This window comes from Acipenser ruthenus, chromosome 53 (assembly GCF_902713425.1).
Source record: "Acipenser ruthenus chromosome 53, fAciRut3.2 maternal haplotype, whole genome shotgun sequence".
Taxonomy (NCBI): Eukaryota; Metazoa; Chordata; class Actinopteri; order Acipenseriformes; family Acipenseridae; genus Acipenser; species Acipenser ruthenus.
This window is the reverse complement of record NC_081241.1, coordinates 2997604-3013793: the sequence shown is the minus strand read 5'-3', so window position 1 is coordinate 3013793 and position 16190 is coordinate 2997604. Positions and strand designations below refer to the sequence as shown.

The following is a 16190-nucleotide window of genomic DNA, read 5'->3' as shown; positions in this document are numbered from 1 at the left end:
ATCAGAGTCATTTTAAGAATCACAAATTGTATTTTAAGACGATGGTTACGTTCTTTTAAATGTTACACTATTTCCCTTTCCCAAAGCACGATTGATTTGAAGATCTTGTTGTGTTGTTCAGATCCTTCATGGCCCAGCTCCTCAGTACCTTTCAGACATGTTGTCTGAATATGTTCCAGCCCGTTCTCTACACTCTTCTACTGCAGGTCTGCTGACCATCCTGAAGGCTGGGCTCCACACTGTGGGAGGCAGGGAGGACATTCAGGTACCGCGCTCCCTATTTATGTGATTTTCTGACTAAACATATCAGGCCTATGGGAAGTAATGCCCACAATTGAATGAAGATGTGACCAATCGATATGCGTAAATTTCATGATAAAAACTAGGAAGCCGCAAAGTTGATTGCAACACTAGTTATTATTATTATTATTATTATTATTATTATTATTATTATTACATATACAGTGTTTTAAGGTGTTTCACAGAAGGCTCTTTATAGATCAATATTGTATTGTATTATTGTATTGCTCCCTAATCTTTGAAATCGTATATCCCTGTTAACCCATTCCAGCATTACTGCACTGCTCCTAGATTCACTCAAGCTTGATGTGCTGGTAGACTTTCCAGCTGAGATTCTGGTCGAGTGTCTTAAACACAGAACAACTCACAGTGTGGAATGCATGGCTTGTGTGCACAGAAACCAGAGAGCTGAGCAGGAGAAATCTCAGGAAATAATACGTTCTTGACACGTAACTCAGTTTCTGCTCAACCTGTTTATCAAAACCTGGCATCAGTCCAAAACCTCACCTCTTGGAGCTTTAAACAGTTGTATTTGTTGTGAAATAGCCAGTCTATCTGTCTCACTGCAGCAGAAATGGCAGAAGCAAATATTCTGGTAGGGGAGGACCAGTTTAGCTGTCCAGTGTGTCTGGAGATATTGAAGGACCCAGTCACTACAGCATGTGGACACTGTTACTGTATGGGATGTATTAAGAACTACTGGGATCAGACTGATCATACAGGTGTCTACAGCTGCCCCGAGTGCAGAGAGACCTTTACCCCAAGGCCTGTTCTGCGCAGAAACACCATGCTGGCTGAAGTTGTGGAGAAATTAAAGCAGACAGGATTCAATCCTCCTCCTGCTCAAAGTTATGCTGGACCTGGAGATGTGCCGTGTGATTTCTGCACTGGAAGAAAGTTCAAAGCTGTGAAATCCTGTTTGACGTGCCTGGCCTCTTACTGTGAAACACACGTCAAGCCACACTATGAGGGCGCTGCTTTCAAGAGGCACAAGCTGATCAATGCAATTGGAAATCTGGACCAGAAGCTTTGTGCTGAACACCAAAAGGTTTTGGAGGTCTTCTGTAGAACGGATCAGACGTGTATTTGCTTGTTGTGTTCAGATCAGGAACACAAGAGTCATGATACAGTCTCAGCTGAGACAGAAAGGACTGGAAAACAGGCAAGGGTTTGAACTATTTCTTTTATAGCTATCTTAGAAGATAAGAGTCCCCAGTTATATTTATCATGTCTCTTTACTAGGTTATACAGTTTCACATTAGCATGGATGAAGTCGCCAATGATAAATTTGACTGAAACTCCTGGGCAAAAAACCCCTCGAAGCTCTGGCATTGTAAATGTGCTCAGATGCATTCTGACCCATTTTAGACCACTTTCAGAAGGAAATGTGAATTTGACTTATAGAAAAATAAATTACTTGTCATTTTACCAGATGGATCAACCGATAAATTACACATGAGGCTAGTTAACAAACATAGTTTTTGTTTTTTAAATATTATTCATCAGACCTTTTACATGTATCCCCATTTCACATAATATTCATTTTATAAAACCTCAGCTGCAAAAATAATATCCAATCTCTGCTTAACTCAATCAGATGTGGTAAATACAGGGTGCATACAGTTTTTCTGATACAAACTTCTCAAGACCTTCAAGAACCATTTTGACAATTTTCAAAGACCTAATTTAAGGAGTTTGACATAATTCTCAACGTTGATAACTAATAACCAACTGTAAAAATAAAGCATTTGCATTAACAATTTATCTTAACGGTATACGCAATTTTCAAGCACAGATAAGCTCTGGACTAGTAAACTTTCTTATTCAGTAACACTGAATCAGTTCTGGTACCTATAGGAGAGTGTTTCATTCTAAAGCAGTACAACAATTCAGTGCTTTAATCAAATGTCAGAAGCAGTAGTCCCGTATTAATGAATCTCAATCACAGGTGCCTAACTTTGTTAAAAAGTGGGGGGCACACTGAAGGACTAACTGCCAAGCATAGAAAAGCAAATATATTACTATTCTTTTTTTTTTTTTTTTTTTACAATTAAGAAACTCTAAGAAACCAAGCAAACTTTGCTGTTATGAAATTACGGTGTCAGTAATTGCAAGCTGACAGATTTGGGCAGGTGTTTTAGCATAAAATGTTCAATATGTACTTACTGATCATGCATTAGCAAGGAGCATCAAATGGCACAACCAGTACCAATGGCATCTCTGCACAACGCTACACCTAGAATTCCCACATGTAGTTTATTAAGGAAAGTGTTAAACAAAGAAAAGCAAGTACTGTTATTTTGAAGGTAATGATTCCCCAAGTAAGGCAGTTTAAATACTTGCCATGTCAGAAGCATTGGTTTACTATATATATATAAAAAAAGACTTCATTCTGAAGCAAATGCAAATATTTTTTGTTTTTGCTGAATAAAAGAATTTAAACAGCATATATTTAACAGTGTAAACTTAGCCGCAGGAAGGACCAGTCAAGATTTGTTTCTTGTTTTTTATCATTAAAGAGGTCTTATTCCTCTAAGAAATGGTGTCTTTGCCTTTGTGCTTGCTTCCAAATATGGTCCATTGAGTTAGAGGGCAAAGTTTGCCTGTAATAAAATAACTTAAAACAATCATGTAACTGCTGCTACTGCAACCAAGTCATTTCTTGCTAGTTTTAAAATATGTATATGTTTTACTTTAAATATTGGCACAAGCTTTGACTTTCAGGTACACTGTTTTATACCTTCAACAAAGGCCGACAGTGCGCAGAACGACAGTAGAGAGTATAAGCAAAAATGTTTCAATTACCCTACGATATCAGGTACATGCCTTTTGATGCCTAGGTAGAGTGACCACATCTGGGCTTGAATTTGACCACTTTGTGTTTAGCGCTTGTAGTTTGGCAACCTTACATCAGAAGTTAAAACCCAATATATCTATAGAAAGGCCTTTAGTAGCTGTTTCCAATGATATAATGGATTTATTTGTGAAATGTATTATAAGTTTTTTATATAAACTGCACCACCCAAAAAATTATTGAAAAATGTATAATAATAAATAATATTTTTTAAAACTGCCAATTTCGACCCCTTTCCAAGTTAAATATAAAAACATTATCAGTTATTATGACAGATGCAAAAATTTGAGGATTTCAAATGAAAAATCACATTTCAAATATCTTCTACTATTGAGGAGCAACAAGCTTTTGTCTGAGCCATGGTCTGTATGCCAAAATTCCCCAAAATGTCCCTATAATCAGAACTGTCAGCTATTTAATTAGTTCAGACTAAGCAAAATATCACAAAGTACATTGCCAAATCTTATGTAAAACCTTTTATCATGGTAATGTATGAAAAAAGCAAGGGAAAATGAAGTTGTTACTATTAGAAGTAGTTTTTATTTAAAATCACACACACACACACACATTACAAAATCCTTCTGCTGCTGTATTTTTTGACTATGTATTTGCGCTGCGATGTTTATTAGCATCCGGAGAGTGCCAAATTTGGAAGCAAGGCCGTTTGCGAATCACACATAACTGTTTCCCGTTGCATTCTGGAGTGAAACATGCAACAAACGTCTTATGTTCTATTTTCTATTTTCAGTAACAAAGCCAGCAGTTCTTATGCTTCTCTAGATAGCCAGGAACATGTAACGTATGGGACGATGAGGGAGGCTGACTTCATTTGGCTGTTGGCTTGTATAGTGGGTACGTTGTCATCTATACCTATTCCCGCTAGCTGCCAGCAAAGATTTTCTCTAAAATGAAGATGAGAATATTTTCTACATCTTTCAAAACTGGCTGTTCCCTCATTTTTTGCGCGACTCTTAGAGAAAGAAACTGTTGGTGACCGCTATGTCAATGAAGTGGAAAAAACAACATTTTCCACCATTTCATGGATTTAAGGGGAATGTGGTAGGTACCAATTCTCTGGTCGGATTTGTCTACACCGCCAATTGACTATAGTCGTGAATGGTGGCAGGCTGCCGCATCACTGTTCGAGTCCAACGCCCCTCGGTTCTTAACAGCCTTTCTACAGTGCTCGATTCATGGCAGTATGAAATGATGACAAACAAGTAATGGCTTGAGTATCCCTCCACTGAATTGCTAAAATGTTCCCTTCCTCGATGTGACACCATCTCATATCCCCATGATTACTCCGATGTTCCCACTGTTTACAGAATTACAAGAATTACAACCAAGCCTTTTTAATTCTATCAGCAAATTTGGTGACATGTAATAATTATCAAACCATACATTATAGCCTGGATGGACAAGTGGCTGGACCAATTCTAAGACTACCTTTTTCGCTAAGCCAATTACCCTACCGTTGCAACTGCCAGTGTAAATGTAAAAATCAATTGTGTAACCATTGTCTGACACTGCTAGAACCCACAATCTGAACCCCCACCGAGTTGTTTTATCTTTCATAAACTGTCTAAAACCTGATCGTGACTTAGACCTAACCATACGCTCATCGGCAGTTACATTTTGGTTTGGCTGATAAAGTTTAAAACATGTGGTTTTTAGGCGATCGAGGAGGTAGCACAGTTTGTGTAACCGATCAGTGTTATTTTCATGTACCGCAGCAATTATCGCCTTGAATCGGTCGCATGTCATGAACAACCTAGCCCAGTGGTACTCAATTACAATGAAATGTCCAAACCTTGGGGGGCCACGGGGCACTCAAGATGTGCGTAGTGGTGGGGGGTGGTTTAAATGGTCATGAAAATCTGATTATCCAATCACACTTTACATACAGTAACAAAACGTTTCAACACTGCACTTGCACCAATCAACTAATACATCTCAGTAATAACTACTTACAATGATATACGATCAACTAATACATCTCAGTAATAACTACTTACAATGATATACGATCAACTAATACATCTCAGTAATAACTACTTAAAATGATGCAATGTTTGATCACCATTAATAATAAAAATATTAAGCAAATATAATTTCCTGACCAGTATTCAAACGACATCTTGCAAACAAATAATTATACAAATCTCACTGTAATGCTATTAAAACAGCATGTTATTCATTTTAATTCCATTAAAACTAGAAAATGTTCTGACAATTACTGCGCAGCAAGCATTCAAGTTAACTAACGCAAGCTCTTCTGTTGTAGAAGCATCTTACTAAGCGCCTGATTCAAAGTGTAACACGATGTCTAAATATGCATGTTCTAGCTCCAGTGTGTTTAAATGTAAATGAAAAGTTTCTAAATTAAATACATGGCATGACAGCAAACAGAGGGGGAAATAAACTTAAGTGCATATCCACCATGCCATCTTTGAGAGGCGTGCCGCAGGTACTTTTCTTACTGTTGCCAAACAGGGTTTTTTTAAGCCTAAATAAAAGATCTAGGCTCGGTTTCTTCGGCCAACTTCCTGTGACTGAACACTTACTGGTGGCCGCATTGCTAATTTTCCTAACAATACTTAGTTTATCATATGCAAAATATAGACATATGCACTTAAGTTTTTTTCATGTATTTCTATAATAAAACCAAAGTGTTTCTCATTTTAAAACATACAGCAGCCCCGCTCAGCTTTCCAAGACTTTCTACAATAAACTGGAGACAAACATCTGGTGCTTTGGAAGATTTAAAAAAAAAAAAAAAAAAAAAAATGTTATTGCTCTGACAACAGGTCAAACGTAACAGGTAATCAGTCATATAACATAATACAATACCTAAGCTAAAGTACATTACTAACGTATTTAAGTTAAATTAATACAAAAACTACTTTCACTTTCATGTTCCAATCAAATGCTGCACAATTCCCAGCTAAATCTTACACAATTAAAGCAATTTCCAATACTATTTATCCTAAAATAATATGTAAAACTGTAATATTCCACAATAGGCTGTGAAGGGTTTAATGTAGCTCCACTGAATTAACTATAAAGCAGAGGATGTCAAACTTAAAATTATACACTTTTCACGTGTGTATTTAAGTAGACATTGCTTTTTTCATTTCTTTTTTTCATCCCTGCCATTATAGTTTCTTCGCAATAAACAAAGTGGTAAATGACACATTTTCATGAAGTAATAGCTTTTTTTTAAAGCTGTGCATGCAAGTGAAAACTGTCAAATTTAACTTAAATAAACTCTTCAAAAAATATACAGTATGTGGAAAAGGGAGCGTTGTACAAAGAAAAAAAAACACCATTTTGGTTTTCGTTTATTACTCTCCTCATAACAGAAAATAGGATCACAACAAAACAAAACGTTGATCACTATATGTAGCATGTACCTTGTTAGTTTGGCCGGTGTCTGGAAGGTGTGAAGCACTTTCAAGTGATGTGCATTACCTGCAGCTGTATCCCTCGATTCTGACTCGCTTGCCAAATCTGAAGCATCACTTTGTTGTTGTTGGTTTTTATGTTAATTCCACACTTCACTTGCCATTTTAGACACAGACGTGGATTTTTGGCTTCGTATTAATGTACAGCAATGTTTGTAAGAATATTCAGATAGTTTCACCGCACTGAAGAAAATAATATTACTTCCAATGTTTTCATATTGCACGAAGCCTTCTCTCACTGCTCAACCAATGAGGCACTAAAACTAAGCAAATGGGCAGAGATTTGTGACGCATGCCAAAGTGATAGCTCATTAGAAATAAAGCTTGGCCAATCAGCTGACTTGTTCTTGTATTAGGCTGCCAAAAAACACTTGTTAGGGGAATCATATACCCTGTAGATTACGGTGATTTTATAATCTTGCGTATCAGCAATTTCAGCTTTTGTAATGAAGGACAGCTGACGCTTGACGGGCCAAAAGAAAGGCTCTCGCGGGCTGGATTTGGCCTGCGGGCTGCCTATTGAAGAACCCTGCCCTAGCCCATAAGCCCTGGTGTAAAAATAATAATAAATTGCATTAACTCCTCTGGGGTAACTTCGTTCCAACCGCCTTGACTATTACCTAGTAGCTAGGTTTTTCTACAACTATATGCCATCCCTGAGCATTTCTAAATTTGCAGATATCAGTGATGATAACCTGCGTGAAAAAGAGGAGGAACAAATCTATTTTGCGGGGAAACCCTGGTGGATCGAAGAGCGCGGGTAACCATGGGGATGTCAACTCCTACAGGACGACTAGGTCTGAAAGGGAGCGGTCTCGGTGCCTCGTGGTCTGCGTCTTCATATATGGAGAAACCTGGCTCTGTGTCACTCTCTTCATCCACAAAGTGGACTGGAGCAGGTTCCACAGAAGCATCAGGTGTGGAGGCAGTAGTGTGGGCAAGTGTGTAGCACGCGGGTGTATAGCGAGAGGATGCAGACCTCTCTGATGACCAGTGATTCGGTGCATTGCAATGATGTGTACTGCGGCGTTTGATGGGCGAGGAGTGTGCATGGTCTGCATCTGTGGTGACCATACTATAAAAGAAAGACAAACAATTAGGAATACATTAAATCATTTACTTGACAGTGGAAGTGCTGGGCTGGGGCTCATATGGAACAGCTTCTTCCTCTTCATCTCTACCCTCTTCCATCATCAGCTCCTCATCCAGCTGGTCCTCCTCCAGTGGATCCATCCCCTCGTGGTCTTCAGGAACTCCATCAGTTTCTTGTAGCTTCTTCCAGCCGTATTTCAAACCTGCAAACTCAATACCTACACAAGAAAATGCATGCACATGGATTAGGGAGTGGTTAACATGTAGAAAACAGAAAGTACTGATTAGAGGAGAAACCTCAAAATGGAGCGAGGTAACCAGTGGAGTACCACAGGGATCAGTATTAGGTCCTCTGCTATTCCTAATCTACATTAATGATTTAGATTCTGGTATAGTAAGCAAACTTGTTAAATTTCCAGACGACACAAAAATAGGAGGAGTGGCAAACACTGTTGCAGCAGCAAAGGTCATTCAAAATGATCTAGACAGCATTCAGAACTGGGCAGACACATGGCAAATGGCATTTAATAGAGAAAAGTGTAAGGTACTGCACGCAGGCAATAAAAATGTCCATTACAAATATAATATGGGAGATACTGAAATTGAAGAAGGAATCTATGAAAAAGACCTAGGCATTTATGTTGACTCAGAAATGTCTTCATCTAGACAATGTGTGGAAGCTATAAAAAAGGCCAACAAGATGCTCGGATATATTGTGAAAAGTGTTGAATTTAAATCAAGGGAAGTAATGTTAAAACTTTACAATGCATTAGTAAGACCTCATCTAGAATACTGTGTTCACTTCTGGTCACCTTGTTACAAAAAGGATATTGCTGCTCTAGAAAGAGTGCAAAGAAAAGCAAGCAGAATTATCCCGGGTTTAAAAGGCATGTCATATGCAGACAGGCTAAAATAATTGAATCTATTCAGTCCTGAACAAAGAAGACTACGCAGTGATCTGATTCAAGCATTCAAAATTGTAAAAGGTGTTGACAATGTCGACCCAGGGGACTTTTTCAACCTGAAAAAAGAAACAAGGACCAGGGGTCACAAATGGAGATTAGATAAAGGGGCATTCAGAACAGGAAATAGGAGGCACTTTTTTACACAGAGAATTGTGAGGGTCTGGAACCAACTCCCCAGTAATGTTGTTGAAGCTGACACCCTGGGATCCTTCAAGAAGCTGCTTGGTGAGATTCTGGGATCAATAAGCTACTAACAACCAAACAAGCAAGATGGGCCGAATGGCCTCCTCTCATTTGTAAACTTTCTTATGTTCTAAATTAGGACACTTATTTCATTTTTGACATATAACTATATGTACTGTATATTACCAGACTTTCAATAATTTGGTATCATGGAGAAAATAATATTTATATACAAGAGTTATAGAAGTCAACAAGTCAAAAGCAGTAGAGAAAAGAATGTCTATAGGAAAATGAATGATATGGTGGTAAAGCAGTGGTATCATGGAGAAAATACCGCTGCTAACACATTATTATTATTATTATTTATTTCTTAGCAGACGCCCTTATCCAGGGCGACTTACAATTGTTACAAGATATCACATTATTTTTACATACAATTACAGTATTTTTTACACATTATTTTTACATACAATTACCCATTTATACAGTTGGGTTTTTACTGGAGCAATCTAGGTAAAGTACCTTGCTCAAGGGTACAACAGCAGTGTCCCCAACCAGGGATTGAACCCACGACCCTCCGGTCAAGAGTCCAGAGCCCTAACCACTACTCCACACTGCTGCCCACATGTAAGGGGTGTTTTATTGGATGTTATTGTTATTTTTTAATCAATGTCAGACTTATCACATCTTTTGAATGACTTTCTGTTTTTATGACATTTTAAACCGTTTAAAGGCAAAACCTCAACAAAACATTATAGAATACTAGTGTGTACACTGAGCAAAAAAAAAAAAGTGGAGGGGCAAAATATATAGTTTGCTATGGGGTGTCGTGTAAAATAAAACCATTAATATTTTTTTCCAGATTTAACTTAAATCTTGTATTTTTTCCCCAGATTTCTAAATGTTGTGAAAATAAATACATTTTTTAAGTGTATACATTCAGATATAATTTATAAATCTAGTTACAAGATTTAACATTTAGCTAAATATTTAACAAAATCTTAAATCTCTTAACAAGATTTAACATTTAGCTAAATATTTAACAAAATCTTAAATCTCTTAACAAGATTTAACATTTAGCTAAATATTTAACTGACCAGCTAAATCTGGAGTTTGTATGCAAATGAGCTCCTCCCGCTTCGTGCTTCCCGCTTCAATTAGCATAACAAGAGCCAATCAAATTGCGTGAAAGCACAAAGCGGGGAGGGGTCATTTGCATACAAACTCCAGTTTTAGCTGGCCAGTTAATTTAACATTTAGCTAAATGTTAAATTTTGTTGAGATTTAAGATTTAGTTAAATGTTTAGCTAAATGTTAAATCTTGTAACTAGATTTATAAATTATATCTGAATGTACACATTTAAAAATATATATATATTTATTTATTTTCACAACATTTATAAATCTGGGGAAAAAATACAAGATTTAGGTTAAATCTGGGGAAAAAATACAAGATTTATGTCAATTCTGGAAATAAAGACATTTTTTACACATGGCACCCCATAGTTTGCCTCCCCTGTGCCCTATGAGTTAGGCGCCTATGGTCTCAATCAAGTTCAACAGCAGAAAAAAAAATTCAAAGGTCAGAACAATCAAGTGTATGTGAAAACATTTGACAGTTTTCCACGATGAAAAATATATCCCCCCCCCCCCCCCCATTTTTTTTTTGGCAATTTTACACAATTCATTCGAATGGACTTGAGAGCGGCCATTTTGACGGAATTCCAAATGTTCACCCTAGCATTAGATCCGATTTTAATTGTATATTAAGAGTTATTTAAAGAGCCATAGTTGAATTGCTCTACCTAAACTAAAATGTATTTCATGGTAAGAAGGATTTGTTCAATTATTTTTCGATGTACCTTTTGCTATTTTATAAAATCAAACATCAGTTTCATTGTTTAAGATGTTATAGTTTACTTGGTAAAACTGTGCAGAATTACATTCTCAGCAAAGCCAAACAGGAAAAAAGACGAAAATGAGTAATCAAATCAATATACAAGAGAGGAAGTAACTTCTCTTGTCTAGTTGGCTGACATATTAATATGCAATAAGCTAGATCAGCCAACATTCTGTTACTAGCGAAGTTACTCACTTCTCAAGCTAAATTAAAGCCCTAACACAAAAACAAATGTGTGATAACCACTCCAAATTATTGCAAACAGGGGACAGCACAAAAATAAAAGAAAATATATTTGAACTAAAATTATTCTGTCAGCATACCTAAACAGAGGTGTGTTAGGTGTGACAGGATATCACTCAATGCCCCATCAGAAATGTCACTGTGTCACTGTGTTTCTACACAGAAGCAGCTGGGAGAGACACAGACAGAAATACAACAGAGAATCCAGGAGAGACTGAAAGAAGTGGAGGAGCTGAAACAGGCTGTGGAGTCACTGAAAGTGGGTATTGACAAGAGGGTGTTGTTGTTGTTGTTATTGTTGTTTGCAAAATAATTGGAACACGTGTAATTTACAGATAACCCCAAATATACTGTATAACACTGTAACAGAGGAGATCTGGACTGACTGTCTGGCACATCCGTATTACTGCAGGTAGAGGGCAGCAGTCTCGTGGGATCCACCTGTCGGTCATGGCGATGACACGAAGAGGTGGGGAAGAGGGTGTGTGTGCTTTCCCTCTCTCTGAGTGGCTGAGGGGCGGGCTTTGGGAGACTGCACGGCCCATAAGAACTGCGCTTGGTTGTGCACTGGGGTGGCCGTGTTCGGAGTAATACAGTGTCGCTAGCAGAAGAGGCCAGAGTGAAACAAGGAGCAGGCGAGCCTGGCTGAGGGGGCAGCCTTGCATAAAAACTAATTTACAAAGCAATATAAATAAATACGTACCCGAGGGGACGTGTGTAGATATACGGGGAACCCTGCCAACCCCAGTGTATAGGAACAACTGAGTGTAGGACGGAGACCTGTGATGACCGGCTTAGTAGCAGTGGGGGCACTGCATAAGCAGAACTTTTGTTTGTAGTTTTATTACTGTGTTTTATTTTCCCTTTTTCTTTCACCTTCTGTTTTCATTATTATTTTTGAGCACTTGAAGGTGCACAGAATGGTATAACTGTGTTGGTAACCCCGTGGTCATGTTTAACTGTCGGCAGTATACAGTCCACGGACAACAGCGCCCTCTGCGGGCAAAACTAAATAAAAATAAATAAGCAAATAAATAAATCTGGGTACCTGTGCGGTGTTTGCAAATACAATCTTCTGTCTCCCGTGTCAGTGAATACCCCCACCCTTCCACAAACACTGTTTTAGATCAGACTGAAGACACAAACTACAGTAACTTTATTTTATGTTCGTCTTTAGTGTAATCCAACATCCATAAGAGAATATTTCTAAACTGATGAATGGACAAATCTACAGAGGTTTACAGAATATCATTACATGTTTTGACATTAGTTGCAAAGATGTCTCCTCTACTGTGTTCTTTCACTCAGAGATCTGCACGGAGAGAAATGCAGGAAAGTGAGAAGATCTTTTCTGAGCTGATCCGATCCATTGAGAAGATCCACACTGAGGTCATTGAGCTGATTGGAGCTAACAAGAAGGTTGCAGTGAATGAGGCTGAAGGACTCATGAAGAAACTGGAGCACGAGATTGCTGAGCTAAGGAGGAGAAACGCTGAGCTGAAACAGCTTTCAGAGACAGAGGATCACATCCATTTTCTACAGGTAACATCACTGCCTCTCCAATTGAATGAATCCTTGCTTTTCCCCAGGAATGTTTTGAACCCCATTCTGTTTCACTGAAAACTCATTTCCTCCACTTTCCTGTTGTAGAATTTCCAGTCTCTCTGTGCCCCTCTTGAAGCTGGAAACTTACCCAGCATTACTGTCAATACAGACATCTATTTTGGGGCTGTGAGGAAAGCTGTATCTGAACTTAAAAGCCATATTGAGGACTTCTGCAAGGGGGAATTAGTCAAAATAAACAAAACAGGTTGGTGTGAAATAGATTCTTTTGGTAGAGATTTCTCAAATAGACCATGGCTTGAGGAGGGACAGGACTTGCAAGACATTAATAAAGACCTCTTGTAGATTGTTGGCTATATGAATATTGCAGATGCTTTATTTAAAATGATTTCCCCAGGTTGAAATGCCCTGCCTCATTTACAGTGACATCCCGAGTGATGATAGCAGGAAGTTTCTAAAGACATTACATGAGAAAACAACACAATAGCATTTAAATAGAGACAGATGAATTTAAACATTAAACAACACATTCATTCAATATAGGATGCTAATTTATAGTCCAGCACTTTCTTATTAAAGATTTACAGTAAAGCACAGTTTTCTGTATTTTATTTAGTGAATGAAACAGCAGTTTATACCCTGGGGTCTAGGAGCAGTGACAGGTGTTTAAAAGGTAAGGCTTTTCTACCAGTAAACATTTTACCTACAGAAATATTCTCAATTTTTAGAAGGACCTGGCTGGAGATGTATTAGATTAGTTCTTGTGTGAGAGATTCCTGATGAGGGTGGAGTAAGCTGGGTCCTTTGCTACACTGATAAACTGAACAGATGCACTTTGTGTTTAAATATTAAGAGCATGGCAGATTGCTGTTTGGAGTCATGTGTGAGTGTTGTGTATTAATCCGCATGTTTCAATTCTATTTTGCTCTCTTTTTTCTGCCCAGTGAATGAAGTTGCAGTTTACAGTCTGCAGGCTCCAGAGCCAAGGAACAGAGCTGAGTTTTTAAAATGTAAGTCTGTTTTCACTGAAGCATTTGATTGAAAGATGTGTCACACCATTGTGAGAAGAGCTAACACTACAGAACAGGGAGGGGTGGAGCTTGAGGGCAGCAATTATTCTTATTTATTAGTAATTGTGACCCCATCAATCTACACTCCTCTCCCATAAGTATTGGTGCAGATGAATACATGCAGAATGATTGGGGGTGGTGCATTTGTTGCCTGTTTTCCCCACTCAGACCTTTCTCTCCCTAAATATCTTGGTTTCCCTGAGTAGATAATCACCCCATCTTTTAATACATGTACAATACGTGTAAAATCAGTTTTTTGGGAAAATGAAAAGCTATCCCTCACAGTCATCCTGTGCTGGTAGTAAATGTATATTGCAGAATCACTGCACTTGTGGGATGGATTGCTCATTAAAATATTAGGCAGCATTTGAAGAGTGGACAATATTCTTTTCAAGATATTTAGTAAGCAAGACGTATGAGTGGGTAAAATAGCAACAAATGCCCCACCCCCAATGGATCTGGATTAATAAATCTGTCCCAATACTTGGAGGGGAGTGTGTAATATTTTACATTGAGTAGTATCATTACTTTGTGCATTGATTACCAGCTGCAAAATGAATACACACAGACTCCCCCCAAAATAATGCAAATTATCATTTGTATTATTATATTGTATTATCAAATTAGCCTCTTCTGTTTTCAAGTTCTTGCCTTATATGAGAAACAGCCATTATAAAAATAACCTATAAGCTGTAATATCTATCTATATCTTTCTTTTTGTTGGTTCTGTACCATTCAAACCTAGTGGAGATTCTCAATGATTCGACTTTTCTAACCATCTCTCATCTAACCATCCTCTTCTCTTCAATCAGATTCTTGTCAGCTCACACTGGACCCCAACACAGCGAATAGAAAGCTCTTCCTGTCTGAAGGGAACAGAAAGGTTACACGGAGGAGTGAGACCCAGCCATATCCCGATCACCCAGAGAGATTTGACAGCAAGGCCCAAGTGCTATGCAGAGAGTGTTTGTCTGGGACTCGCTGTTATTGGGAGATTGAGTGGAATAGGGAATGGGTTTCTATAGGAGTCACATATAAAGGAATCAGCAGGAAAGGAGATCGTTCCTGTCTCTTTGGATACAATGACAAGTCCTGGAGTTTGCACTGCTCTGGTTCCAGATATTCTGCCTGGCACAATAGCAATGAAAGTTTAGTAGCTGCCCCCCACTCCCCCAGAATAGGAGTGTATCTGGACTTTAATGCCGGTACTCTGTCATTTTATGGCGTCTCTGACACAATGACCCTCCTGCACAGATTCCAAACCACATTCACTGAGCCTCTCTATCCTGGGTTTAGACTTCACTGGCATTCTGATTCCACTGTAGCAATCTGCCAGCTGAACTAGACTGTTTTGTGTTTTAAGAAAACCTTTGTATTGAACCTTTGTATTGTCTGTCCTCTCCACTCTTCGGGTGCAGGGAATGTTCAATCTGACATTGTCTGTGTGGATCCATTGTGTAAAATCAAGCAGTCAATCTGGAAGATCAATACAGTGTGTTGTTATCTCCACAAGCCCTCTTTCTGTATCTCTCCTCCTCTTCTCTCCTCTCTTTCTTTCTTTCTAGAGTTGTAAACATAATTGGACATTATGGGTGTTGGGCAACCATGGATGCAGTCAGAGGGCATAGTTTACGAAAGGTCACTACATTTGGAGTTAGCGCTCATGTAAAGTAGTGAGCCTAACCTGTGTGATAAATCTAAATATAGTGTCCCATTTATTAACAGCGAACGCATTAATTTATGTGGACAGTATTTGGCTCATTTATATAACATACCATGCATGCTACATGTATTGTGAGCGATAATTTAATGTGCGTGATAATGTCAGAGACTTACCCGTGACCACCGTGATATCAAAAGCCCTAGCAGTCCAGGCGTATCTTTTGATCAGTAGCTTATTGTGAAGGTGGAGGTGGCTTACATTAATAAAAAATGAGCGATCAACAGACACAGCACTCAGCAGCAGGACAGGCAGAGGTGGCATAATGTGAAACTGCACTGCTTACCTTTTAATTTTAACATGTATTCATTGTCTGATGTAAAGAAAAAGCCTGTTTCCTTTCTCCTTTAATGCATATACAATAAAAGTCATGTTGTGCAATGGCATATTTATATTTTTGTTCTGCTTACTCAAGAAATATTGATTGAGACGTAACCTCAGTTTTCTTCTTTGTTGGCATTGCCACACTGCAGAGCAGGCTCCATGGATCGGGGTGACAATGCTATATGAGTACAGTCAATAGCACATGTCCTGTAAATCTGACCTTTCTAGGAAATTTAATATAATTCCCTTTGAGCTTTAGCAGGCCTTTTTTGTGTAAATATCAGTTTATTAAATAGGTTGCAGATAAAGCTGAATGACATTGACATTGTTTAAGATAAATAGTTAATGCTCTAAAGCAGGGGTGTTGTTATAATAATGTGATAACAACAAACATAGGGCCTGCGGGGCAATTTTTGGCAGCCCGCCCATTACTTTATAAAATTGCATTATAAAACAACCCGCCTCTTTAATATAACACGCATTTGCATTCTGCATTGTATGAGTGGCATTCC

The 16190-nt window shown here is 38.3% G+C and overlaps 1 protein-coding gene across 2 annotated transcripts; it reads left to right on the top strand.

Moving 5' to 3' along the window:
• The first annotated feature begins 843 nt into the window (after positions 1 to 843).
• Positions 844 to 15734, top strand: LOC117433136 (tripartite motif-containing protein 16-like). Of its 2 annotated transcripts, XM_059016761.1 has the most exons (7): positions 844 to 1462; positions 11165 to 11260; positions 12310 to 12543; positions 12652 to 12811; positions 13181 to 13237; positions 13509 to 13574; positions 14447 to 15734. In XM_059016761.1, exons 1-7 carry the CDS (start codon positions 875 to 877, stop codon positions 14977 to 14979), a joined length of 1734 nt encoding a protein of 577 aa, XP_058872744.1. In that variant the 5' UTR covers positions 844 to 874; the 3' UTR covers positions 14980 to 15734. The 2 variants fall into 2 exon arrangements, with proteins under 2 accessions (XP_058872744.1, XP_058872745.1); XM_059016762.1 differs by lacking the exon at positions 13181 to 13237.
• The last annotated feature ends 456 nt before the right edge of the window (positions 15735 to 16190 follow it).